Here is a 26,181-nt window from a genome sequence, read left to right on the forward strand (position 1 = left end):
GCCTGTCCTGTTTTTCATTGAAGGCCCTGAGTAATGTGGTCCCTGGAAACTCTTTCACACTGTCTGTACAGGGGCATCTGGTTGGGAGAAGCCACTCTGCAGAGGGGACCTCTCACGTGCAGCCTCTGGCTTGGGGGGAGCCTCGCTCCTGTGATCCACCCAGAAGGGGAGCCCGGAATGGGCCTCCTGCCCCTCTGGGGGTGGATGTTGAACATCTCATAAGATTTGTGGCAAAAGAATGAGGAGGGGGATCTGGAATGTGATTCGTGGGAGGGTGCAAAATCTATTTTCATTACTGTTTAAAAACAATCACTCCATTCCGTGAATTTGATCATTTAACTACACAGCAAAAGACCTGACGAGAATCACGTCCAAGCGGGATACTCTTGTAGTCCTTTGAAGATCATAGGAGATATTGGCTGCCCGCATTGCTCTAAAGTGGGACTGAGTTGAGATCTCCCCGCTTGTCCTGCCCACAGACAGGATCGCGTGAAGCCTCCCTGTTCTGTTATCCTTTTAAGCTCCAGTAATTGGTGAGTTAACGGGATGTCTTTTTCTTGTTCCTGCAGAGGCTCTGTTGGACTCCTACTGTTAGACAGACCTCTCGCTGACTCTACTGAAGGCATGGAGGTTACAGGAGAGCCACCCATTCTTTTCCCTCTGCTCACCTCTCTCACTCAGAACCTCATTTGTCCTCAGATCACTTGCCTGTGAGTGTGGCAGTGACACATAATTGTGACATTATAATCGCTGATTTTTATTCTTTTCCTCATAACGAAACCCCAGCATCTTCAGTTGTCTCGTTTATTTATTCCACTTTCCCATGATGGTGGCTCTGCCATCGTTGTGGTTCATCTAAGGATTCTTTCCCAGAAGATTAAGGATACATATATAATGTTAAAAGAACGGATAGTAACTGCAGCTTCTGTCCTCTGGACGTAACTGCTAGTGTTTTCTATCCGTCCTCAGCATGTGATGGGAATGGCACGCCCACTTCACCCTCACTGGCTCCGTGGTGTAATTACAGTCATGATGGATTCGTGCCTTTGGAAGGCCCGTGCAGGGGAGCCACATGTCTTTTGTAGGTGATCAAATCCGATGCATATTGCAGGGCTGAGGGTATAGGCGTCCCCCGTGCTTCCCGACCCTCAGATGATCTAATTCTGGATTCTCTGTTAGTGGTAGAGATGCCTGCAATCCAGATAGACATCTTTTATCTTTTAATTCCCAGTCCTTTTGATTGCTATATAAATATGGAAGTCTCACTGACTCCTTTCTCTGTTTTTCCCTCTTATCCTGCCCCTTCCTGTGAGAACCCGTTTTCAACTGCGTATTTTGATTAGTGAGGTTTGAGTCCTGCCTAAAGAACTTTGCGGTGCAATCCTGGGGCCCTGCCAGCCTTAATTATATCAAACTTCTAATTACACACACAGGTAGCCTCTTCAAATATTTGCGTACTTCACATTCCTTATAGAGCGTTTGTCCTGCAGTGACTGAGTGGTGACCTTCAGCATATAGGTCGAGACAGTTCCCGCAGGGTCTTGGCGACGGGTTCCTCTCCCCTGTCACTTAACGCCAGCTCTTGTCCTTCGTGAGCCTTCTTTAATTCTCCCTTAGCCATTTGAATCTTTTCTTTTTCTGTCTTAAATAAAACTTCATTCAGAGGTTTCTGTTCCTGATATGATTTCTGATGGCTGATACTCAAAACTACTTCCTTTCATAGCTCTTTTATGACTTGCTGAGCCCCTTTACTCCATGGCAGTGACTGAAAATTCCATTTCTTTGTGAAATTTTAAAAGTGAAAGTACATTCCATGATATATCTGTGGCCATATGGGAAATTGTCTGAAAAAATAGAGAATAAAGGCTTTTTCCCTATCCCATTCTGACATTCTTTTTCATATAGAACATCTTTAGCTGACCTGAAGATCTCAGTTATTGAACTTTGCTTCTCTTTCCCTTTTTCTATGACCCAGTTTTCCCATTACGCCCCAAGAAGCTGCAGCTCGGTTGGTGCAATTTGCAGAATCCCACTTTACTTGAGTTTTAATACTGCTGTGCTTGTTACTGTTTGCTCGGGAGCCCATTTCCTGGTCCACGTCCTTGGCCAGGGCAGGTGGGTTTTATTTGCTTCCTCCCCTCTCTGCAGCTTCCCCTTGCTGGCTGACATCGCTCAGTCTGCTTGAGGTTGGGGGCAAAGGCAGGGCTGTGATGGCCCTGGTCGGAGAAGCCAGAACTGTAGTCACCATCCGAAGGGCTCTGGTCCAGCCTTCCTTGGGTTTGGCCCAGGGCAGTGCTGCCGCAGGCTGGCTCTTGCGCCTTCTCTCCCCCGGGGCAGTAGCCTCCATGCTAGCCAGAGGCGTTCCCCTAAGCAGGACTCTTAGTGTCCTGCGGTGTGGACTCCACACCTCTTCCCCGCCCCCCCTCCATCCAGTTTCCCCATCTAGTAAATACACGTACTGCACTCCAGCTGCCGGGGGTCTGTCTTCCCTCCTCGGCCTCTCTCAGCCCCACATCGATCCATCAGCAAGTTTTCTCCCTGCTCTGGGCGCTCCCTTCACCATGCACCTTAAATCACCCCGGCCCCAGGCTGCCACCTCCAGCAAGCCCTGACTACGGAAAATGCAGTCCCCGGGCGGGCAGCATCAGCACAGGGGGCTGGTTAGAAATGCAGAACGTCCGGCTCCCCCTCAGACTTGCTGAATCAAACTCTGCATCGCACCGTCGTCCCTGTCCCCGGAGGGGCTCTGCTCTGAGCTGTCAGCCTTCCTCCCTGGTCACAGGCCTCCTCTTCACCTGGCTCCTGCCATCTCTCCTGCTGCTCTAAGATGCAGTTTTCAGACAGAGCGATCTTTTCAAAATGTAAATCAGATCCCGGCATCCCTCCCTGAAAACGCTCCAGTAACTTGAAAGTCTCCGGTAAGCTGGGACAGGACCTCGCCCTGGCCTCCCAGCCCCGCATCAGCCGGCCTCCCGCGGCATCTCCTCGCTCTGGCTGCACCGGCCCACCAGGCTGCTCTGTGCCCACCTCCAGGCCTCTGCGCCGGCCACGCCCCGTGGCCCAGGCGCTCCTTCCTCCCCTCAGCGGGGCTGACTCCTGGTCCAGGGCTCGGCCCTCTCAGGTCCTGTCGGGCCCGTCCTCCAGAACCGCCCTGTGTTGTGAGCTGGCACAGTGGAGTTGAGCCGGGGAATGGGCCAGGGGGGCCTGATCCAGTGCCCTGAGCCCTTGAAGGCAGGGCACTGCCTCACCTGGGGGCAGGCGTCAGTGCGATTAGAAGCTGAAGGATTTGTGTTTTGAGCCTAGTAGTTTTATAGGTGGTGATAGAAAGCGAACATGGTCATGGACCGCGTGGGCAGAGAAGCGCCCCGTTGTTAACAGCTGCGTGCCTGCGGCACCTGCCCTAGCCGCTCTGGTGCACCTGCAGCCCGGAGGCCTCAGGGGGCTTCCTGCTTCTCCAGGAGCCCCAAGTCCACCCCCCTGAGTAAGCAGAGAAGTGGGTGGAGGCGTGGCCGTCCAGCGCAAGAAGACTGCTCTGCCCCTTCCACGGAAAAGCAGAGGCTCAGAGAGGGATCCCCACTGTGGGCCTGTCATGGACAGTGGCCTGGATCTGAGACTCTAGGCCGGACCACCTGGTCCAGTTGTGGCCCTGCTTCCCCAGTCGGGAAGTAGGAAGAGGATGTTTACAGAGGGGCTGCCCTGGTCAGGGAGCCAAAGCTCGCCTCCCGTCTGTCTAGGTCGTGGGGAGAATGGGGGATGGTGGGCAGGAGTCAGTTCTCAGAGACTCTGCCACCAGCCGTATCTTAGTTAGCTGGTTTATCCACCCGCCTTTTCTCCCCAGCAAGTTGGAGGAGGTCTGTAGCACTTAGCTCAGGGCCTGGCACATTGTAAAGGCCTCACGAGCGTTCAGAAGCACCGCTGGGGCATCAGACTCGGGAAGCCGAGCCAGGTGGGCTGGGGCTGCCCTCGTCGGGACCCAGCTGAGCAGCCTGGTGATTTCCAGCTGCTGTGGGTGCCCCGCCGGGGGAGCCTCAGGCCTCTGAGACAGGGGCCCTCCCTGGATGAACAGCGCACGGGGGTCTCCCGAGAAGCCCATTTCGGGGGTCGCCCCGGGCCAGGTCACAGTGCATGGAGGAGGACACAGCTCGGGGCCAGATGGCCTGGGTGTGACCCCGCGTCTGTCACTTCATAGTGTATGACTAGGGACAAAGCACTTCTCCTCTTTGAACGTCTGTTTTCTCATCTGTAAAATGGGAAAATAATAGAACCTACCCCATGGGGCTAATGTACGGGTTATGCATAATTATGCGAATGAAGCAGTTGGCAGGGAGCCTGGCGCTGGTTAGGTCTAATCTTAGCTCCTGTCATAGGAGTGACATAGCTCCTTAACCCCTGTCTGAGTTCATCGAGTTGCTCCTAGAATTCAGCCATAACTGCTTTGCTTCTGAAAGCTTCTGCTCAGCAAGCAGGTACTGATGCAGCCGTCCAGGCCCTGTGCTCAGCAGTAGGAGTCCCAGGGTGGATGAAACACTGCCTGCTTCATAGGAGAGTCTGTTGCTTGGTCCAGGCAGGTGGTTGCATTATGTAAACTGCCGTGTTTGTGGCTGGAGGCAGTTTGACCCCTTACCACGTGCAGTTGTCGTGACATTCTGGGTCATTCCCTGGAGAAGGCCCTCGAGGAGGCTGATTTGGAAGAGCTGGAGCTGAGTGGAATCATGCAACCGCTTGGCCACAGTAATGGGCAGTTGGGTGAGGAGCTCTGAGCCAGAAGGGGCACCAGACTTGAGAGCAGGCAATGGGAGAAGGGCCAGAGAGGGTCGAGGTGGGCAGGCCTCCCTACTCGGAGAGAGAAGTACAAGTAGGAGGGAAATGGGCGAGTGGCTTTGATGAGCAGGAAGCGGCATCCACGCAGAGCCTCAGGGCGGGGTCTTAGGCTGCTCACATCAGCGCACAGGGCGGGTGTCAACACTGTGTTGGCCTCAGAGTAAGACCATCGCAGCCCCTTGTTCTGTTCTTAGACCTACTTTGCCACTGATGAACTTACTTGGGTGGGTTTGAGGGGCGATTGAAGTGGTGTATGTTTTGTTATGATAAACATTCTTTAAACAGAACGTGGATGTGCTTCATCACTGGGAATTTAGCCTGCCTTTCTCCCTTGGGTGAGGGCAGCGGCTTGGAGGTCCAGGGAGGAACAGGGTGCGTCCTGCCAGCTCCATATCCTTGCCCATGGGGTCTTGTGGAGGCTGCCCGTCATCTGTGTAAAAGGACAGGGAGAGGAACTGCTAGAGGAAACAGTTTGTTAAATCGGGGGGAGAAGAGTCTGCACCAGCTGAGGAGAGAAGCCCGTACCTCCCCAGCACAGAGGGGGTGGCAGAGGGAGGGGGTCCACCACCCCACGTCTCCATGGAGCACCTGCCGGTCAGGTTGGGGGGGGCGGGGTCTGGTGAGCAGCAAGAGCGTGGAGGCCTTTTGTCCTGAGCGCGTGCAGAGAGAGATGGTCGCAAACTGCCATGCAGGGGAGTTCAGTGAAGCCCTGCCTGACCCCGGGAGTGGCCCATCTGGGCCCACGGGCTACTGGGCAGAGGTGAGGCTTTTGGAGAAGCATGGCCCCCTGGGCCAGGTGCTTGACAGGGGTGCAGAGCCCAGGCAGTGCGTGGTACTAAGTGGAATGCGATGTAGTGTGCTGAACGGTCACCAGTGTGCAGCATCGTGCACAGTAGACCTGTCTAAATATCAGAAGATATTCAGAGGCGGTCAGAAGCTACCTCCTGCCTCCTTCCCCGTCGCTGTGAATATGCTCTGTTTGAGCTCGGTTTGAAAAGATCTCCTGGGGCAGACATCAGAAGAATTCAAGTCAGGCATGTGTGGAGTGCCTACTATAAACCACGTGCTGTGTGGACATCGTCTGGGAGTGGGTGTACTAATCGTGCACCCTGAGGGGCAGTGGGGAGGTGGGGCTGGTGGGGACACCGCCCCTGGAGGGGATGACACCGCTAGCAGTGAGCACCGCAAACTGCTTACCACTCACCTTGCGCCAGGCCCTGGGCGCCCCACCATCTCTTATTCTCACATGTGCTGAGACAGACCACGCTGCCCTTCCCATTGTACCACCACTTACAAGAGAAGGAGGGATTGTTCTTTCCTTGGTCACGTGGTTATCGAGATCACACTCACCTGTGCTTGGACTCCTGAGAAACACAGGGTGTCCTAGCTGTGCACACCCTCTTTTCGCTGCTAAACTCAGCTGCCTACCGAGTTGGTTTGGCCAACGGGCAAGCCTTTCCATCCTCATCCTATGATGGGCTTGGGGCCAGTAGGAGGCACCTCTCTTCCCGTTTCCAGGCCCCTCTGTCACAGCAAAGAGAGTGAGTCCTGTCTGTCCCCTGCAGGCCAGGACCCCATGGACAAGGCCGCCCTGTGCAGGGGGCTCCCGGGTACTCTGGGGCCTCAGCATGGGGTGGCCGAGTGTCAGCCAGCTGGACCCTGCAGCGTCTCTGAGAGCCAGGACATACACGTGGGGACTGGCAGGGACTGTTTTTAGTGAGCTGTCTTTACAACCCGGGCTTTGGACTGTTTATGGGGTCTACAGAAAAGAAAATGTCTGCTCTCTCCTTACAATCAAGAGAGAATTAGGGTGGAGGGGAGGCATTATGACGTCTCCTCACGAAAGATGCCTTGCCTGACGTGGGCATGCATCACAGCCCTCCTCACTTCCTGTGCATTCTTTCTTTTTTTAAAAAACGCTTTAAATCTTCATTGATGTATGGAATGGTTTCTTCCTGCCTATGAATATATTTTGTATTTCCACAAGTTTCTCGCACATAATATTTACCCCTTTTTTGGGTACCATATATATGTGTACAGTTTTAGAGTTGGGAATTTATGATGCTTTTTTATAAACCACATTCGTTTATAAATTCAGGATAGTATTTACCATTTCCCTTTGTTTCTGACGTATGCAACGCCACACCTGACCTAAGGTTGTGACAGTAAATGTGCTTGCTTATTAACCTTGTGAAATGGGTCTGCAGTCCCCTTTTGAGAATGCTAGAGGAACCTCTGGTTTGGTTGTAATTAGAGCAGTGAGTGAAACCCTAACTGCTGTAAAAAGTAAGGCTCCAGAGCTTCAACACAAATAGCGGAATATTTCACATGAAAGGACTGACTGCAGTGTTCTTTTTTTTTTAAAATTTAATTTAATTTAATTTTTTTATACAGCAGGTTCTTATTAGTCATCCATTTTATACACATCAGTGTATACATGTCATTCCCAGCCTCCTAGTTCATCACCCCCCCACCCCCACCCCCCTGCTGTTTTCCCCCAAAGGTGTCCATGCGTTTGTTGTCTACATCTGTGTCTCAATTTCTGCCCTGCAAACCAGTTCATCTATACCATTTTTCTAGATTTCACATCTATGCGTTAATATAGATATTTGTTTTTCCCTTTCTGACTTACTTCACTCTGTATGACAGTCTCTAGGTCCATCCACGTCTCTACAAATGACCCAATTCTGTTCCTTTTTATGGCTGAGTAATATTCCATTGTATATATGTACCACATCTTCTTTATCCATTCGTCTGTCGATGGGCATTTAGGTTGCTTCCATGACCTGGCTATTGTAAATAGTGCTGCAGTGAACATTGGGGTGCATGTGTCTTTCTGAATTATGGTTTTCTCTGGATAGATGCCTCGTAGTGGGATTGCTGGATCATATGGTAATTCTATTTTTAGTTTTTTAAGGAACCTCCATACTGTTCTCCATAGTGGCTGTATCAGTTTACATTCCCACCAGCAGTGCAAGAGGGTTCCCTTTTCTCCACACCCTCTCCAGCATTTGTTGTTTGTAGATGTTCTGATGATGCCCATTCTAACTGGTGTGAGGTGATACCTCATTGTAGTTTTCATTTCTGTTTCTCTCATAATTAGTGATGCTGAGCATCTTTTCATGTGCCTCTTGGCCATCTGTATGTCTTCTTTGGAGAGATGTCTATTTAGGTCTTCTGCCCATTTTTGGATTGGGTTGTTTGTTTTTTTAATATTGAGCTGCATGAGCTGTTTATGTATTTTTGGAGATTAATCCTTTGTCCGTTGATTAGTTTGCAAATATTTTCTCCCATTCTGAGGGTTGTCTTTTCATCTTGTTATAGTTTCCTATGCTGTGCAAAAGCTTTTAAGTTTCCTTAGGTCCCATTTGTTTATTTTTGTTTTTATTTCCATTACTCTAGGAGGTGGGTTCAAAAAGATCTTGCTGTGATTTATGTCAAGGAGCGTTCTTCCTATGTTTTCCTCTAAGAGTGTTATAGTGTCTGGTCTTACATTTAGGTCTTTAATCCATTTTGAGTTTATTTTTGTGTATGGTGTTAGGGAGTATTCTAATTTCATTCTTTCACATGTAGCTGTCCAGTTTTCCCAGCACTACTTATTGAAGAGACTGTCTTTTCTCCATTGTCATAGATTAGTTGCCTCCTTTGTCATAGATTAGTTGACCATAGGTGCATGGGTTTATCTCTGGGCTTTCTATCCTGTTCCATTGATCTGTATTTCTGTTTTTGTGCCAGTACCATACTGTCTTGACTAGTGTAGCTTTGTAGTATAGTCTGAAGTCAGGGAGTCTGATTCCTCCAGCTCCGTTTTTTTCCCTCAAGATTGCTTTGGGTAGTCAGGGTCTTTTGTGTCTTCATACAAATTTTAAGATTTTTTGTTCTAGTTCTGTAAAAAATGCCATTGGTAATTTGATAGGGATTGCATTGAATCTGTAGATTGCTTTGGGTAGTATAGTCATTTTCACAATGTTGAATCTTCCAGTCCAGGAGCATGGTATATCTCTCCATCTGTTTGTGTCATCTTTGATTTCTTTCATCAGTGTCTTATCGTTTCCTGCATACAGTTCTTTTACCTCTTTAGGCAGGTTTATTCCTAGGTATTTTATTTTTTTTCTTGCAGTGGTGAATGGGATTGTTTCCTTAATTTCTCTTTCTGATCTTTTGTTGTTATTGTATAGGAACGCCAGAGATTTATGTGCATTAATTTTGTATCCTACAACTTTACTAAATTCATTGATTAGCTCTAGTAGTTTCCTGGTGACATCTTTAGGATTTTCTATGTATAGTATCATGTCATCTGCAAACAGTGACAGTTTTACTTCTTTTCCAATTTGTATTCCTTTTATTTCTTTTTCTTCTCTGATTGCCATGGCTAGGACTTCCAAAACTATGTTGAATAATAGTGGCGAGAGTGGACATCCTTGTCTTATTCCTGATCTCAGAGGAAATGCTTTCAGTTTTTCACCATTGAGAGTGATGTTTGCTGTGGGTTTGTCATATATGGCCTTTATTATGTTGAGGTAGGTTCCCTCTATGCCCACTTTTGGGAGAGTTTTTATCATAAATGGGTATTGAATTTTATCAAAAGCTTTTTCTGCATCTATTGAGATGATCATATGGTTTTTATTCTTCAGTTAGTTAATATGGTTTATCACATTGATTGATTTGCATATACTGAAGAATCCTTGCATCCCTGAGATAAACCCCAGTTGATCATGGTGTATGATCCTTTTTTTTTTTTTTTTCCTCTTATATCTGTGAGGCAAGAACTGTTAACTTTTATTTTACTCTCATTAAATTTTCCTATTATGGTAGTATTTTTTATAAAGGAATTTATAAATTGAATTAAAAGAAACTTCCACTGAAGAGACTCAACATGTAAAAATAATTACTGAAATAATCGTTTAAAGAAAGTATTTCCCCAGAGAAGTCTTCACCAAGTGTATGATCCTTTTAATGTGTTGGTGGATTCTGTTGCTAGTATTTTGTTGGAGATTTTTGTATCTATATTCATCAGTGATATTGGTCTGTAATTTTCTTTTTTTGTAGTATCTTTGTCTGGTTTTGGTATCAGGGTGATGGTGGCCTCATAGAATGTGTTTGGGAGTGTTCCTTCCTCTGCAGTTTTTTGGAAGAGTTTGAGAAGGTTGGGTGTTAACTCTTCTCTAAGTGTTTGATAGAATTCACCTGTGAAGGAATAAAGACACAGACTAAGACAGTGGACCTGAGGACATGGGGAGGGGGAAGGGTAAGCTGGGGTGAAGTGAGGGAGTGGCATGGACATATATACACTACCAAATGTAAAATAGATAGCTAGTGGGAAGCAGCCACATAGCACAGGGAGATCAGCTCAGTGCTTTGTGACCACCTAGAGGGGTGGGATAGGGAAGGTGGGAGGGAAACGCAAGAGGGAGGAGATATGGGGCTATATGTATATGTATAGCTGATTCACTTTATTATACAGCAGACACTAACACACCTTTGTAAAACAATTATACTCCAATAAAGATTTTTTTTTTTTTTAAAATGCATGGGAGCAATTACCAACAAGTTACTGCGTAGTTGGGGCTTTGATAAATGAATGATTTAATTGAACTGAACTCAAAGGCTGCATTTACAGTGATTCTAAGTTTTGGAATTCAGTGCTTGATTTGCATTCTATAGTAAAACTTTTACTCTGAAAACTCTTTTAAGAGGATAAATATTGCTACTGAAATTCCACTAGGAAAGGTAAAGGCAATGCTCTCAGTGGTTTTCTGTACGTGTGAAGTAAAACCTTTAAGACATACTGTATCGTGACTTTGTTAACAAGATACTGTGATGTGTTTAGGCGGCCTTGAATCCAGAGATAGTAGATCAAAACTCCACACATCAGTGACTCATAGGTTTAAGAAACTTTAGACGTCCGGCATGTCATTATTTTTCAGAAAAATTATTATTTGTACTATTTTGGAGGGGGACCCTGAGGCACTGATTTTACCTTCTTGGGTTATGTAATATTTTAACTACCTTAATGAGCTTTTTGTTAACAGCAGCCCCAAAATATGACAGTACTGTATCTAAAAACTCAAGAACTAAAAAGTTTCCAAATATATTCATTTAAAAAATATTCTCTGTGCTATGAGAACCAAATAAAATGTAACACATTAAATAAAGTTCTTCCTATTCAAAAAGAAAAAGAATTTACCTGTGAAGCCATCTGGTCCTGGACTTTCATTTGTTGGAAGATTTTTTATCACAGTTTCAATTTCGTTACTTGTGATTGGTCTGTTCATATTTTGTTTCTTCCTGGTTCAGTCTTGGAAGGTTATACCTTTCTAAGAATTTGTCCATTTCTTTCAGGTTGTCCATTTTATTGGCATAGAGTTGCTTGTAGTAGTCTCTTTGGATGCTTTGTATTTCTGCGGTGTCTGTTGTAACTTTCCTTTATTCATTTCTAATTTTATTGATTTGAATCCTCTCCGTCTTTTTCTTGATGAGTCTCGCTAAAGATTTATCAATTTTGTTTATCTTCTCAGAAAACCAGCTTTTAGCTTTATTGATGTTTGCTATTGTTTTCTTTGTTTCTATTTCATTTATTTCTGCTCTGATCTTTGTGATTTCTTTCCTTCTACTAACTTTGGGTTTTATTTGTTCTTCTTTCTCTAGTTCCTTTAGGTGTAAAGTTAGATTGTTTATTTGAGACTTTTCTTGTTTCTTGAGGTAGGCTGGTATTGCTATAAACTTCCCTCTTAGAACTGCTTTTGCTACATCCCATAGGTTTTGGATTGTCGTGTTTTCATTGTCACTTGTCTCTCGGTATTTTTTGATTTCCTCTTTGATTTCTTCAGTGGTCTCTTGGTTATTGAGTAATGGATTGTTTAGCCACAGGTTTGTGTTTTTTACATTTTTTTCCCTGTAATTGATCTCTAATCTCATGGTATAGTGGTCAGAAAAGATGCTTGATATGATTTCAGTTTTCTTCAATTTACCAAGGCTTGATTTGTGACCCAGGATGTGGTCTATCCTGGAGAATGTTCCATATGCACTTGAGAAGAAAGTGTAATCTGCTGTTTTCGGATGGAATGTCCTATAAACATCAGTTAAGTCTGTCTGGTCTAATGTGTCATTTGAAGCTTGTGTTTTGTTACTAATTTTCTGTCTGGATGATCTGTCCATTGGTGTAAGTGCGGTGTTCAAGTCCCCCACTATTATTGTGTTACTGTCGATTCCCTCTTTTATAGCTGTTAGCATTTGCCTTATGTATTGACGTGTTCCTATGTTGGTGCATATATATTTATAATTGTTATATCTTCTTCTTGGATTGATCCCTTGATCATTATGTAGTGTCCTTCCCTGTCTCTTTTAACATTCTTTATTTTAAAGTCTATTTTATCTGATATGAGTATTGCTACTCCAGCTTTCTTTTGAGTTCCATTTGCATGGACTATCTTTTTCCATCCCCTCACTTTCAGTCTGTATGTGTCCCTAGGTCTGAAGTGGGTCTCTTGTAGACAGCATATATATGGGTCTTGTTTTTGTATCCATTCAGTGAGCCTGTGTCTTTTGGATGGAACATTTAATCCATTCATATTTAAGGTAATTATAGATATGTATGTTCCTATTACCAGTTTCTTAATTGTTTTGGGTTTGTTTTTGTAGGTCCTTTTCTTCCCTTGTGTTTCTCACTTAGAGAAGTTCTTTTAGGATTTGTAGAGCAGGTTTGGTGGTGCTGAATTCTCTTAGCTTTTGCTTGTCTGTAAAGCTTTTGATTTCTCTGTTGAATCTGAATGAGATCCTTGCTGGGTAGAGTAATCTTGGTTTTAGGTTCTTCCCTTTCATCACTTTAAATATATCATGCCTCTCCCTTCTGGCTTGTAAAGTTTCTGCTGAGAAATCAGCTGTTAACCTTATGGGAGTTCCCTTGTATGTTATTTGTCGTTTTTCCCTTGCTGCTTTCAATAATTTTTCTTTGTCTTTAATTTTTGTCAGTTTGATTACTGTGTGTCTCGGTGTGTTTCTCCTTGGGTTTATCCTGCCTGGGACTCTCTGCGCTTCCTGGAATCGGGTGGCTATTTCCTTTCCCATGTGTTCCACTATAATCTCTTCAAATATTTTCTCTGCTCCTTTCTCTCTTCTCCTTCTGGGACCCCTATAATGCGAATGTTGGTGCATTTAATGTTGTCCCAGAGGTCTCTTAGGCTGTCTGCATTTCGTTTCATTCCTTTTTCTTTATTCTGTTCCGCAGCAGTGAATTCCACCATTCTGTCTTCCAGGTCACTTATCCGTTCTTCTGCCTCTGTTGTTCTGCTATTGATTCCTTCTAGTGTATTTTTCATTTCAGTTATTGTATTGTTCACCCCTCTCTTTTTTTTTTTTTTCGGTACGCTGGCCTCTTACTGTTGTGGCCTCTCCCGTTGCGGAGCACAGGCTCCGGACGCGCAGCCTCAGCGGCCATGGCTCACGGGCCCAGCCGCTCCGCGGCATGTGGGATCTTCCCGGGCTGGGGCACGAACCCGTGTCCCCTGCATCAGCAGGTGGACTCTCAACCACTGTGCCACCAGGGAAGCCCTCTTTGTTTGTTCTTTAATTCTTCTAGGTCTTTGTTAAACATTTCTTGCATCTTCTCGATCTTTGCCTCCGTTCTTTTTCCAGGGTCCTGGATCATCTTCACTATCATTATTCTGAATCCTTTTTCTAGAAGGTTGCCCATCTCCACTTCATTTGATTGTTTTGCTGAGGTTTTATCTTGTTCCTTCATCCGGTACACAGCGCCTCTGCCTTTTCATCTTGTCTATCTTTCTGTGAATGTGGTTTTTGTTCCACAGGCTTCAGGATTGTAGTTCTTCTTGCTTCTGCTGTCTGCCCTCTGGTGCATGAGGCTATCTAAGAGGCTTGTGCAAGTTTCCTGATGGGAGAGACTGATGGTGGGTAGAGCTGGCTTTTGCTCTGGTGGGCAGAGCTCAGTAAAACTTTAATCCACTTGTCTGCTGATGGGTGGAGCTGGGTTCCCTCCCTGTTGGTTGTTAGGCCTGAGGCAACCCAGTACTGGAGCCTACCGGGCTCTTTTCTGGGGCTAATGGTGGACTCCGGGTGGGCTCAAGCCAAGGGGTACTTCCCAGAACTTCTGCTGCCAGTGTCCTTGTCCTCACGGTGAGACATAGCCACCCCCCGCCTCTGCAGGAGACCCTCCACCACTAGCAGGTAGGTGTGGTTCAGTCTCCCCTAGGGTCACTGCTCCTTCCCCTGGGTCCTGATGCACACACTACTTTGTGTGTGCCCTCCAAGAGTGGAGTCTCTGTTTCCCCCAGTTCTGTCGAAGTCCTGCCAGCAAATCCCAATGGCCTTCACAGTCTGATTCTCTAGGTATTCCTCCTCCCGTTGTCAGACTCCCAGGTTGGGAAGCCTGACGTGGGGCTCAGAACCTTCACTCCAGTGTGTGGACTTCTGTGGTATAAGTGTTCTCCAGTTTGTGAGTCACCCACCCAGCAGTTACGGGATTTGACTTTATTGTGATTGTGCCCCTCCTACCGTCTCACTGCAGCTTCTCCTTTGTCTTTGGATGTGGGGTATCTTTTTTGGTGAGTTCCAGTGTCTTCCTGTCGATGACTGTTCAGCAGTTAGCTGTGATTCTGGTGCTCTCATAAGAGGGAGTGAGCGCACATCCTTCTACTCCACCATCTTCTTTGCAATGCTCTTTTTTTCTCTTTTCCTTTGTGCATGGTCTAGTGTCACTTGCTCGTAGGGTGCAGCATGCAGAGGCCTCGTACAGACCTTCAGACCACTGTTGCTCCTGCGAAATGGCTGCAGGGCCGCCTCAGCTCGGTGGGCCATGCAGACACCACCAGGTGTTCTTTTCATTCTTGTCTCGTTGTAGTATTTGGATTTTTGTCTGCAGCTCTCTCATTCTTACCGTATCATAGAGGCTGAGAATTTCCGCAGTGGAAGGGACCTTAGAAAATGTTCACATTCTTCTGATTATTGGAAATGCTACCGTGTTCAAGACCGGGGCATCTCCTTCAGGAAACCACCCCTGACCACTGTCCAGTCTGCCCCCTGCCCACCCTGGGGGTCCAGGAGAAGTGTCCTGTCTGCCCCCTCCACTAGTCTGCAAGCCCTGTCAGGATGGGGGCATGGGGGGCCCATGGTTCTGTTTCCAGCTTCCAGCAGAGTGTCTGACACATTAAGTTCTCCTTAGAACAGGAGGCGGAGAAGGCATCTGAAGTACATGGGGACTCAGCATATGACAGATGAGAGCCAGAGGCTTGTCGGGTGGCTTATTCAGTAAATGGCTGACCACTCAGAGTTGTCCATACAGAGGCCACGGTCTGTCTGTCTTGCAGCACAGGTGCTAATGTAACTGCACATCCCTGCTGCAGCCACGGTAGCACCTTTCCTGGCCAGCAGACCATTGCAAGCACTGGCCTTCAGATCTGCTTCCGACTTTAAAGCTTGTCTTCTGTCCCTCTTCTGGTGTGTCACTCGCTCTGGGCCTGGTAACTTTTGCCTGCCTGCCTGCTGGACATTATCATCAGGTGATGCTCCGTAGGGCCTGATTACACGTGAGGACCCTGGCCAGCAGCACTTTACGCTGCCAGCTCTCTTCAAAATCAGACCTTGTCTTCCTTAGAAAACCGGCCTCGCTCCAGTGTCTGCACCCACCTTCTGCAGGGTTTGCTGCGTTCACTCTGCGTAGTAACTTTCATTCCTGCTGGTACAGGAGGAAATGCTGACTTGGGACATCTTGCCTCGTCTTTCCTTGTGGTGCAGGCTGAGTGCCTACCCTCTTCTCACCTCCCCCTGATGCGCCACTCTGGAGAGTTCAGTTTCTCCGCAGCTTTTCAAAGTGCCCGCTCTGTGCCCAGCACGGCACTGAGAACCATCCTGTGCTTCTGAGGGAAAATGTTTTCTCGGCCAAAACACCTTGTGGCTTTTGGAAGAAGCAATTCTGCGTCTTCCTTCTTTTTCTTTTTTCCTCTCTTGCTTTTTGCCTCATTTTTCCCAATTATTAAAGGACTGTATTATTTTAAAAATTTAGGTGACAGAAAAAAGAGAAGAGGGGGCCCATGGTTGTACAGCACATAGACGCCCACGAGGAGTGCCGACCCCCCTCTGGTGCGGGTGTGGAGCCCGATGCCGTCTGTTCAGGGGGTACTGGCTAGGCCCTTCCTCGTGCCAGGCCACATCACAGGTGCTGGAATAAAGTGGCCAAAACACGGCCCAGGTCCCTGCTTTCATGAAGCTCACGATGGTGAGCAGGTAGATGAACAGGTGATGGGATTCCCAGGGGCGACACTGCAGTGAAGGAACGAGGGCAGGAGAAGCTGGAGTGTGCCCGAGGCTGCTGCTGCTGCTAGGGGGGTGGCTCTGGGACGTCCTGTTGGACGCGGTGACAATGGAGTGGGAGCCCAAAGGGAGTGAGGGAGGGACTCCGAGCAGGGCAGCCACGCTGGGGGAGGACCCAGGAGGCCGGGAGGGCACTGGGCATGGGGCGGCAGCTCCGGGCAGGCAGGGTCTGGCCGGGCACGGATGCCCAAGGGGCTGTGCTCAGTGAGGGGACACACAGTGTGGCACATAGGGTTGTGTGCTGCCCTCTTCACTCATTCCCACATAAGCCTTTTCTCACTTATCGCAGAGCCTGTAGGGCACGAGGGAGGTGCTGAGCGTCCACGTCTTAGATGACAGGGCCCTGTCTGTGTACCTGGGAGCCGGTGCAGCGGAGCAGAGGTGTGCAGACTGGGGCACAAGCACCCCCACCCACGTCCCAGCTATCCCTTAGCCGCCGTCATCTCCGTGGAGGAGATGGGGTCTCGGTGGGAAGCTGCTCTCCCACGAGTACAGAGCCCAGCAGAGTGCCCTGGTCTGTTAGAGGTCTGGTCTAGATTCTGGAACACTTGAGGTGGGCAGAGCTGCAGAACTCAGAGGCTGACTTAGTGAATAATTTGCACAGTCCTATAGGTTAAGGTTTCCCATTAAGCTCTCTATGCTGCCGATACTTTAGCTGGAAGATGTGTTAGACGCAGCACTTGGGGAAGATGGAGCACCCATCTCAGGGGATAATGACACTGTGAAGCCAGATTATTTCCACCGTGGAGAACAATTGTAAGCCTGTGCTAGTAGATTAAACTGCTAGAGTGATCGTTTTGAACAAAGAAAATGGTCAAGAGCTATACAGCCAGCCATAAACTGATAGAGGTAGGTAAAGAGTAATAATTCAACCCTGTTGATCTATGGCATGTAATCCCTTTAGTCGCTGCCACGCTACAGCAGCTGAGGAAGGTCCCCGGACCTGAGGTCACCCAGACTAACGTCCAGATTTTGCTACTTTCCGGCTGTTTGACCTTAGATGAGTCACCAGACGTTAGAGGTTTCATTCAGAGATGCCCAAGCCACGAGATGCTGTGTGCAGATGATTGGGATGAGGCCGGGAGAGTGTCCACTGGGTTTCACGGGGACAGGGGAGGAATGCCATGGTTTGCAGAAACACAAAGCCAAACAACAAACAGAGTGGGAATCATGTAACAGGTAGAGTGCGGGAAGTGGGAGGAGGGGCTTGCTCTGCAGGGAGCCTCCGTGCCTCCCTCTGTAACGCAGCCCTCCACCACCCCCGGCTCCTGTTTCTCCAGCCGTACGTGAAGCGGGGCCTCTCCGGGGCTGGCGGAGCTGCTCACGCAAGCTCGTGAGAACGTAAACTTGTGGTGAGTTAGGCTTTGGACGCCCCGCCTGTTAACAGCTGTGCCATCTGGAGGGCCACTCTTCGCAGGACTTCTGGGAACTGGACATTTATCTTTGTCACTCTGTCTGCTGAATTAAGCCCAACGGACCGTGTCTGGAAAGTTTATTTTACTCTTATAATTAGCAGTGAGTGAATTTAACTGGTGATTCCGGTAGACAAATCCCTAGAGCTGAAAATTAGGGAAAAAATGGAGAAAGGATTATGTTAAATAGACTTAATACGTAGAAAAGGTAATATGGGCAAATAAATGTAGCTATTTCGAGAGAGAGACAGATGATGCTAAGTCTTCTCTTCCCATGTTAGGCGAGTTGCGGTTCAGGGGCTGCCGCGGATTGGGTGATGCAGGACGCTTCCTGGGAAGCCGCCAGCGTCTTCCTTTGTAAAAGCAAGTCTCAGTCTCTCAGCTGGTGAGCGAGGTTCTTCGGGATGTGGTTGTGAACTTCATTTCATGCCTCGCCCGCCCCCGCTCCCCAGCACCGCCTCTCCTATGACTCATGCACTTTGGACAGACACACAGCCCCTGGGAGCCTCCCCTGTGCAGACTCGAGGTCTGGGGTCCCTCGCTCAGCTAGGAGCAAAGCCTCAGTGCAGACGAGGGGCCCGTAGGAGACGCAGGATGGGGATGTAGGAGTCCTCCGGGCTTTGAGGGAGGGCACGAGAAGCGTGATGGGGAAGCCTGGAACCGGAGGGTGTGGAAGCAGCGAAGAGGGCGTCTCAGTGAGTAAAGTTGAGGTTGGCTCAGCAGCGTCAGACAGCAAAGGACCGTGTGGAGAGGTGAGGATGGAACTCTGCCCAGTGGGCTTGGTGACTGGGAGGCGGCGGTGGCCCTGGTGGGGCTGTGGGCACGTGCCTGCCCTTTGCCGCCTTCCCTCGGCCTGCCATGCCTTTTCCCACCATCTGCAGACAGCGCCTTCCACGAAGTGGCCCCGGGCCCTGATGTGACAGAGTTAGCATGTAATTGCCCTTATTTCGAGCACGGTGGCCTCATGTTGGTTTCTGCCCTTCTTCCACATCTGTGGGCAGTAGCCACGCCTCAGTCGTCCTGGGACCTCCTGGGACGGCTCCTGGGTGTGTGTCTACCCTGCTGCCATGGGAACAGGAGCTGCAGCCTCTGCTCATCAAAGCCCTGGGCCTGGCAGGGATCTCTTTGTCCGGGGCAGTAGTGTCAGCCCTTGTCAGTGCTCAGCCATCGAGGCGCTGGAGTTGTCCAAGAGGAGAGTGAAGTCTTAGGCTGGACGTCCTCCTCATTTTAGGCTTCATTTCTGATGATGGCAATCACTGTGTGTGAACGACAGTGCCAGGAGGGTATCTCAAAGCTCGTGTATTGGTTGATCTCCCCCTTTTTCTTTGTCACCATTGTGTCATCTGTTTACCTGAAGTGCATCAGCTTGTTTTGCACACCTGAGGCTGGGACCGCAGCATAAATCACCCATGCCGCCTGACTTCTTTCTTCATGTAGAATTTACTGACAGTTAAGAGAAAAGCATTTGTTGAGTATTCCTTCCCCCTTTCCCACCCTTCTGTCAGGTACCTTCTTTCAAAGTGAAATAAATCAATATTTACTTCTAAAGTCTCGGTTCACAGTACATTTTCCCATTTAAATGAAATTGAAACAAACAGTAAAAGAAGAAAAAGGCCTCCATCTACTGCAGAAAAACAGCTCAGGCTAAATGGATTAATACTTTCCACCCAGGGTATCTCTCTAGCTTCTGGTAAATTCCATCAGTCCAAGTTAAAGGTTCCTTCCAATCAGTAACTTTGTGTGGAGCCCACCCCAGACGTGCCTCGTCCATTTTCTTCTCTGCATTAAACATGACCCCGTCTGACACAGCCCTTCCTGCTGTCAGGGAATGACACAGGCACAGGGCCGAGGGAGACCCCTGGAAGCCCCATGGGGCGTTCCCAGAGACGGCGTGGGGTCGTGGCTTGTTATAGAGGGCCAGGCACGGAGGAGACCGTCCCACGCCAGGCTCCAGCTGGGAAGGGAGTCAGAAGCGTCATGAATGGGAGCTCACAGAGGCCACCTGAGCAAACCCACTGCTTCCAGTCTCTCCTGGGGGTCCTGGGAGTCATTGCTCCTTCTGCCCTCTCTGCCTGGAGTCCCATCCCATGCCTCCTCCGGAGGCTGCCCTGGCACTCTGTCAGAGCATTGCTCGGTTCCTGTGTCTGCCCCGCTAGACTGGTTTTCCACCATGTGCTGCCTGAGCGCCCATCAGGGCACCTGCACCCAGTGGAGCATCGTTGCACAAATACTGGGTTCTTGCTCCGTGCCAGGCATCCGCCCTGCCCACCTGGCTCTGGGAGAAGAGCTTTGCCGGGGCAATGCCGTCCTAGCCCTCACGGAGCTCAGTTCACTGGGACCTGATAAAATGACAAAGGTTTTGTTGAATGAATGAATAATTGACATGCCGCAGTACCTTAAGAAAACGTTGTTCAGTACACGAATGAAGACACCAAAAGCGCAGTGACGTTATTAAGCACCCACTTTGCATACGGAATCTTCTTCAGTTCTCCTAGCCATTCTCTGAAGTGGGCATTTTCGTCCCTGTTTTACAGATGAGACACCTGAGAGTCATAGGGGAGAGTGGGCAAGGCTCACAGCTAACTGCGGGGGAGCTGCTGTGTAAGCCCCGCGAAGTGCAGAACAAAGTTCTTTCCACCTCGCCTTTCGGACCCCCTGGGGAAGGCCGGTCTCTGTGACATCCCTCCCTACATCTGAGGGCTCTCGTTCCCCAGCTCAGCAAGTCCAGGCCCCTTCACTGTCCTCCTGGGCTGGTTTTCTAATCCTTCAGTCATTTCTGCAGCTCTTAGGGTCTCAACACTTTCTAAATCTTTTCCATATTGTTTGTATCATTGCTCTTCTCAAAATCAAAGACAGTTGTAAAACAGACCAGAATGCACAGTCAGGGAGCTGGGGCCTTAGCACCAGCTGGAATTTGGCCTTGTCTGGAATCGGCCTGCTTGGAGCTACAGAGAAAGGCCCGCCCGTAGGAGTGAGCAGGCCCCTCCACTGACAGAGCCCCGGGGCAGTGAGTGCCCATCAGCAGACCCCTCCCGTGGCTCTGAGGCACTAGTGTTGGTGGACGACACCTGGGCAAAACCAGGCGTGCAAGGGCGTGTACTCCTGCCTGGTGTGCTGTTGATCTTCTTCATACACAGAGCTGAGCTCCCAGAGTGTGTGGAGAGACAGATAAGCCAGGATAAACTAGTCCCTTTTCCACCACCAAATGGACCAGCTATGAATTTCCAGGAGACCCCGCACCCAGCCCTCTACACGGTTGCAGGAAGTAACTCCTAGAGTGCCTCGGCAACTCCCACGCCTCTGGGAGGCATCACGAGAAGAGCTTGGACTGGGTGTTTGAACTTGGGTTCCACCATGAGCCCCAGCTGGGGCCCCTGACCACGTTACTTTGCACCGGTGAGCGCCGCTCTCCTCATCTGTAAACCGGGGGTGAGAGCAAGCGTAGAGCATTGCTGAGATGATTCTGTGCAGGAAGGACCAGCTCCTGGAATGTGCCACATGCTCCGTAGGCAGTCGCTGTGATTCTCTTGTCCTGCTGGACCTGGAAGTGGGGCCCGTGTGACCTTTCTCTTGCCCTCCTGCAGGTCACGGACGAGGAGCCCAGTTCCAACCACACGGTCATGATCCAGGAGACCCTCCAGCAGGCCTCCGTGGAGCTGGCTGAGCAGCATCACTTGGTGGTGTCCTCCGACGACGTGGAGGGCATTGAGACGGTAACCGTCTACACGCAGGGCGGGGAGGCCTCGGAGTTCATCGTCTACGTGCAGGAGGCCGTGCAGCCCGTGGAGGAGCAGGCCGTGGGGCAGCCGGCCCCGGAGCTCTAGAGGACACGCAGTGTGGGACAGCGCCACGGGGCAGGGCTGCCGGCCTCTGTGCAGCGCCCGGGACAGCCAGGGCGGGGAGGCCCCAGAGAAGTGCTCTCCCAGGCTCTCCTCTGCGCTGTCCACCCTGGCGGCCGCGTGGGGCTCTCCTGGCCCAGCTTTGGGTGGGCGAGGGATCGGCATCAGCAGCGACACAGGAGCGCTGCCCACAGCACAGGCATACGCACCTTCCCCCCACATCGTCTGCTTCCAGAAAGACCTGTGCCTCAACTCCCCAAACATGGCCCGTACCGCATAGCCCCTTTGCTTCAAGTGTCGAACAGAGACCCCCAATTCTCATCGGCATCTTCCCTGAATCACAGCCTAACTCCTTGACCCCTGTCTGGGTGCCGAATCTTTACCTGGGACTGCTCTGCAGCCTGGTAACCAGGAGACAGCTGTCAGAGAAAGTGACCTTACGGTGTTTGAATCACCTGTGAGAGAAAAGAGGGGAGGGGTTATCTACACAGTTCTACCCTCCTCAGGCATCAGGGGCGCTTATTATCGTGTGAAGTAACGATGGTTTGACGGCCCTCCCGCTCCCATCACACATGGTGGTCTCAGCTTACTATCTTGGAATTCTTTTGCTTTTAAAATAAATGCACTTTCTCCTATTCACCTCTTACTCTATGGAGGTGAGTTGGATAGAATAAAAGCATTCTCTGCCTGAGTACTTCTGCTCCTCTGTTAGGTTGGTGGGTTTACCTTTCCCCTTCCCAAGTCAGAATCTGGGATTTGGACCCCACCCAGGACAACCCTCTCTGAGACCCAGGCCCTCAAAATGTGACAGTGATGCTTGTTCTCCCTCTGAAGCATTAGCCTTGCTTTGGGGCCACTGTTTGAGGTTAACGGTCTTGGCGCCCCACGTCCTGGCACCTTGCATTGGGTTTGCTGCAGCCCCTTCCCACCTTGGGAGAAGAAGTAAACCGACAGTCAGGAGCCTCCGTGATGCTCTCTAGTCCGACTGCCTTTTAGTCCAGGTGCTCGTGATAAATCCGTACCTTTTGGCGCCTCTGCCGTGTGGCAGCTTTGTGGAGGCACCGAGGCGAATCCTACTGCCCCCTGTCCAGCCCCGGGGTCTCCTGACATCGTCACCCAACGTCCAGCTCACTGAGGTCAAGATCTTTCTTCTATCAAATGAAATTTTATTTAATTTATAGTGATTCTAACCAACTGTTTGAATAAACCATCCTTTTAAGTTGTAAAATACCAAGCTATTGCCTCATGGTTTTAGATTTTCACATTTCTAGACTAGACAATGAAATCATCTATATTACATAGGACAGTTCACAAAACTGTTCATCTGAAACAATGTTTTTGATGCTCTTTGGGCACTAAAAACAGCCAAAACTTTTGATTCAGTAACAAATGAAGAAAAAGCTTGAGAATTATTTTTAATCCTACGATGGTTTGCTGTCCTTTGTTTCCAAGGAAGACATTACTGACCCATTTTCAGTAAAGAATGAACTTTGAGTTATTTCTCTAATAAGGGTGGTGGATTTCTACCAGTCTTGGTAAAGATAAATGGTACAACGAAACGATGGATTTTTTTCTCTTAATGTTTAGAAGCCTGTGTGTCGTGTTTGTTTGTTTGTTTCTTGACATATAATTGACCTACGACACTACGTTAGTTCCAGGTACACAACATAGTGATGGGATATTTTTATACATTACAAAATGATCACCACAGTAAGTCTAGTTATTGTCCGTCATCATACAAAGTTATTACACAGTTATTGACTATATTTCTCCATCCTGTACCTTTCATCCCTATGACTCATTTGTTTCGTAACTGGAAGTTTGTACCTCTTAATCTCCCTCACATATTTCACTTACCCCTCCAACTCCTCTCCCCTCTGCAACCACCTGTTTTGTTTGTTTTGTTTTTTGGATTCCACATATAAGTGAAATCATATGGTATTTGTCTTTATCTAACTTATTGCACTTAGCATAATACCCTCTAAGTCCATCCATGGTGTCACAAATGGCTAGATTCCATTCTTTTTTTATGGCTGAGTAATGTTCTATTGTGTAGATATACCACATATTCTTTACCTATTCATCTGTTGATGGGCACTTAGGTTGCTTTCATGTATTGGCTATTGAAAATAATGCTGCAGTGAACATAGGGGTACATATATCTTTTTGAATTAGTATTTTTGTTTTTGTTCTGAAAAAATACCCAGTTGTGGAATTGCTGATTGTATGGTAGTTCTATTTTTAATTTTTTGAGGAACCGGCATACTGTTCTCCATAGTGGCTGCACCAATTTGCATTCTCACCAGCAGTGCACAAGGGATCCCTTTTCTCCACGTCCTCACCAACACTTGTTATTTGCTGCTTTTTTGATAACAGCCATTCTGACAGGAGGGGGGCGATATTTCGTTGTGGTTTTCCTTTGCATTGCCCTGATGATTGGTGACAGTAAGCATCTTTTCATGTGTCTGTTGGCCATCTGTATGTCTTATTTGGAAAAATTCCTATTCAGGTCTTCAGCCCATTTTTTAATTGGGTTGTTTATTTATTTTTGATGTTGAGTTGTATGAGTTCTCTGGATATTTTGGATATTAACCCCTTATCTGATATATTGTTTGCAGATATTTTCTCCCATTCAGTAGGTGGCCTTTTCATTTTGTTGATGACTTCCTTTATGGTGCAAAAGCTTTTTAGTTTGATATATTCTCATGTGTTTATTTTTGCATTTGTTTCCCTTGTCTGAGAAGACATTAAAAAAATATATATATTGCTCTGACTGTTGTCAGAGAGCATACTGCTTATGTTTTCTTCTAGGGGGTTTATGTTTTCAGGTCTTAGATTTAAGTCTTTAATCCACTTTGAGCTTATTTTTGTATACGGTGTGAGAAAATGTTCTAATTCTATTCTTCTACATGCAGCTGTCCAGTTTTCTCAGCTGGAGGTTTCATTTATTTATTGGAGAAATTTTTTTCCCCCATTGTATATTCTTGCCTCCTTTGTTGTAGATTAATTGACCATCCATGTAAGTTGGGTTTATTTCTGGGTTCTCTATTCTGTGTCATTGATCTACGTGTCTGTTTTTGTGCCAGTACCTTACTGTTTTGATCACTGTGGCTTTGTAGTGTAGTTTGAAACCAGGGAGTGTGATACCTCCAGCTTTATTGTTCTTTCTCAAGAGTGTTTTGGCTCTTTGGGATCTTCTGTGTTTCCATAAAAATTTTAGGATTATTTATTCTAGTTCTGTGAAAATGCCATTGGTATTTTGGTGGGGATTGTATTGAATCTGTAGATTGCCTTGGGTAGTATGGTCATTTTAACAATATTAATTCTTCCAATCTATGAACATGGTATATCTTTCCATCTGTTTGTGCTGTCTTCAGAGTCTTAGAGTTTTCCAAATACAGGTCTTTTACCTCCTGGTTTAGATTTATTCCTAGGTGTTCTATTCTTTTTAATGTAATTATAAGTGGGATTGTTTTCTTAATTTCTCTTTCTGATAGTTCATTGTTAGTGTATAGAAATGCAGCAGACTTCTGTATATTAATTTTGTATCCTGCCACTTTACTCAGTTCATTTATTAGTTCTAACAGATTTTTGGTGGCATCTCTAAGGTTTTCTATATATAGTATCATGTCATCTTCAAACAGTGACAGTTTTACTTCTTTCTTTCCAATTTAGATTCCTTTTATTTCTTTTTCTTGTCTGATTGCTATTGCTGGGGACTTATAATACTATGTTGAATAAAAGTGGCAAGAGTGGGCGTTCTTGTCTTGTTCCTGATCGTAGAGGAAATGCTTTCATTATTGAATATGACGTTAGCTGTGGGATTTTCATATGTGGCTTTTATTTTGTTGAGGTGTGCTCCCTCTATACCGACTTTGTTGAGAGTCTTCATCATAAATATATACTGAATTCTTCCAAAAGCCTTTTCTGCGTCTATTGAGATGATCATATGATTTTCATTTTTCAATTTGTTAATATGGTGTATCACATTGATTGATGTGGAGATATTGGACTATCTTTGCATCCCTGGAATAAATCCCACTTGATCATGGTGTATGATCCTTTTAATGCATTGTTGAATTTGGTTTGATAATATTAGGTTGAGGATTTTTGCATCTAAGTTCGTCAGTGATATCGTCCTGTAATTTTCTTTTTTTGTGGTGTCTTTGTCTGGTTTTGGTATTGATGATGCTGGCCTCGTAGACCGAGTTCAGAAATGTTCCTTTCTGTTGAAGTTTTTGGAATAGTTTGAGAAAGATAGGTGTTAACTCCTCTCTAAATGTTTGATAGAATTCACCTGTGAAACTCTCTGGTCCTGGACTTTTGTTTGTTGGGCGTTTTTATTACAGATTCAATTTTATGACTGGTAATTTGTTCATATTTTTTATTTCTTCCTGATTCAGTCTCAGGAGATTGTACGTTTCTAGGAATTTATCCATTCCTTCTAGGTTGTACATTTTTGGGGTGTACAGTCGTTTTGTGGTTCATAGTCATTTCTTGTGATCCTTTGTATTTGTGCGGTGTCAGTTGTAACTTCTCACTGAGGTCAAGGTTTGTTTCCTCCGAGAACCCTTTCTTCAGATGAGATCTCATGCAGGTGTATAAGCAGATGTACAAACAAGTGAAGTGGTAGTTGTTCTGGATGAAGAGGGTGGAGTCCATAGCCCCATGCACTTGGCTTTCATTGTCACCACCCTCTCACCCCAGCCAGATCTGAGGGGACCTCCTGGGGGAAGCTTAAAAGCTGCTGCTCTGATACAAGGAGGGGAGTGGCTGCTTTCCCT

The 26,181-nt window shown here is 47.5% G+C and overlaps 1 protein-coding gene across 7 annotated transcripts in view; it reads left to right on the plus strand.

Annotated features, from left to right (window-relative positions):
* Positions 1 to 26,181, plus strand: part of ZFAT (zinc finger and AT-hook domain containing) — a 376,612-nt gene that overhangs the window by 163,527 nt on the left and 186,904 nt on the right. For 5 of the 7 annotated variants that reach the window (XM_079902395.1, XM_079902396.1, XM_079902391.1 and 2 more), the window contains one exon: positions 21,143 to 23,267. The exons of the other annotated variants lie outside the window; for them this stretch is intronic. In XM_079902395.1, the coding sequence (XP_079758521.1) occupies positions 21,143 to 21,382 (240 nt within the window). In that variant the 3' untranslated portion in view covers positions 21,383 to 23,267. Of the gene's footprint in view, positions 1 to 21,142; positions 23,268 to 26,181 lie in introns of those variants that run through there. 7 annotated transcript variants of the gene reach the window in all.

The sequence above is a fragment of the Stenella coeruleoalba genome (genome assembly GCF_951394435.1).
Source record: "Stenella coeruleoalba genome assembly, chromosome: 17".
Lineage (NCBI taxonomy): Eukaryota > Metazoa > Chordata > Mammalia > Artiodactyla > Delphinidae > Stenella > Stenella coeruleoalba.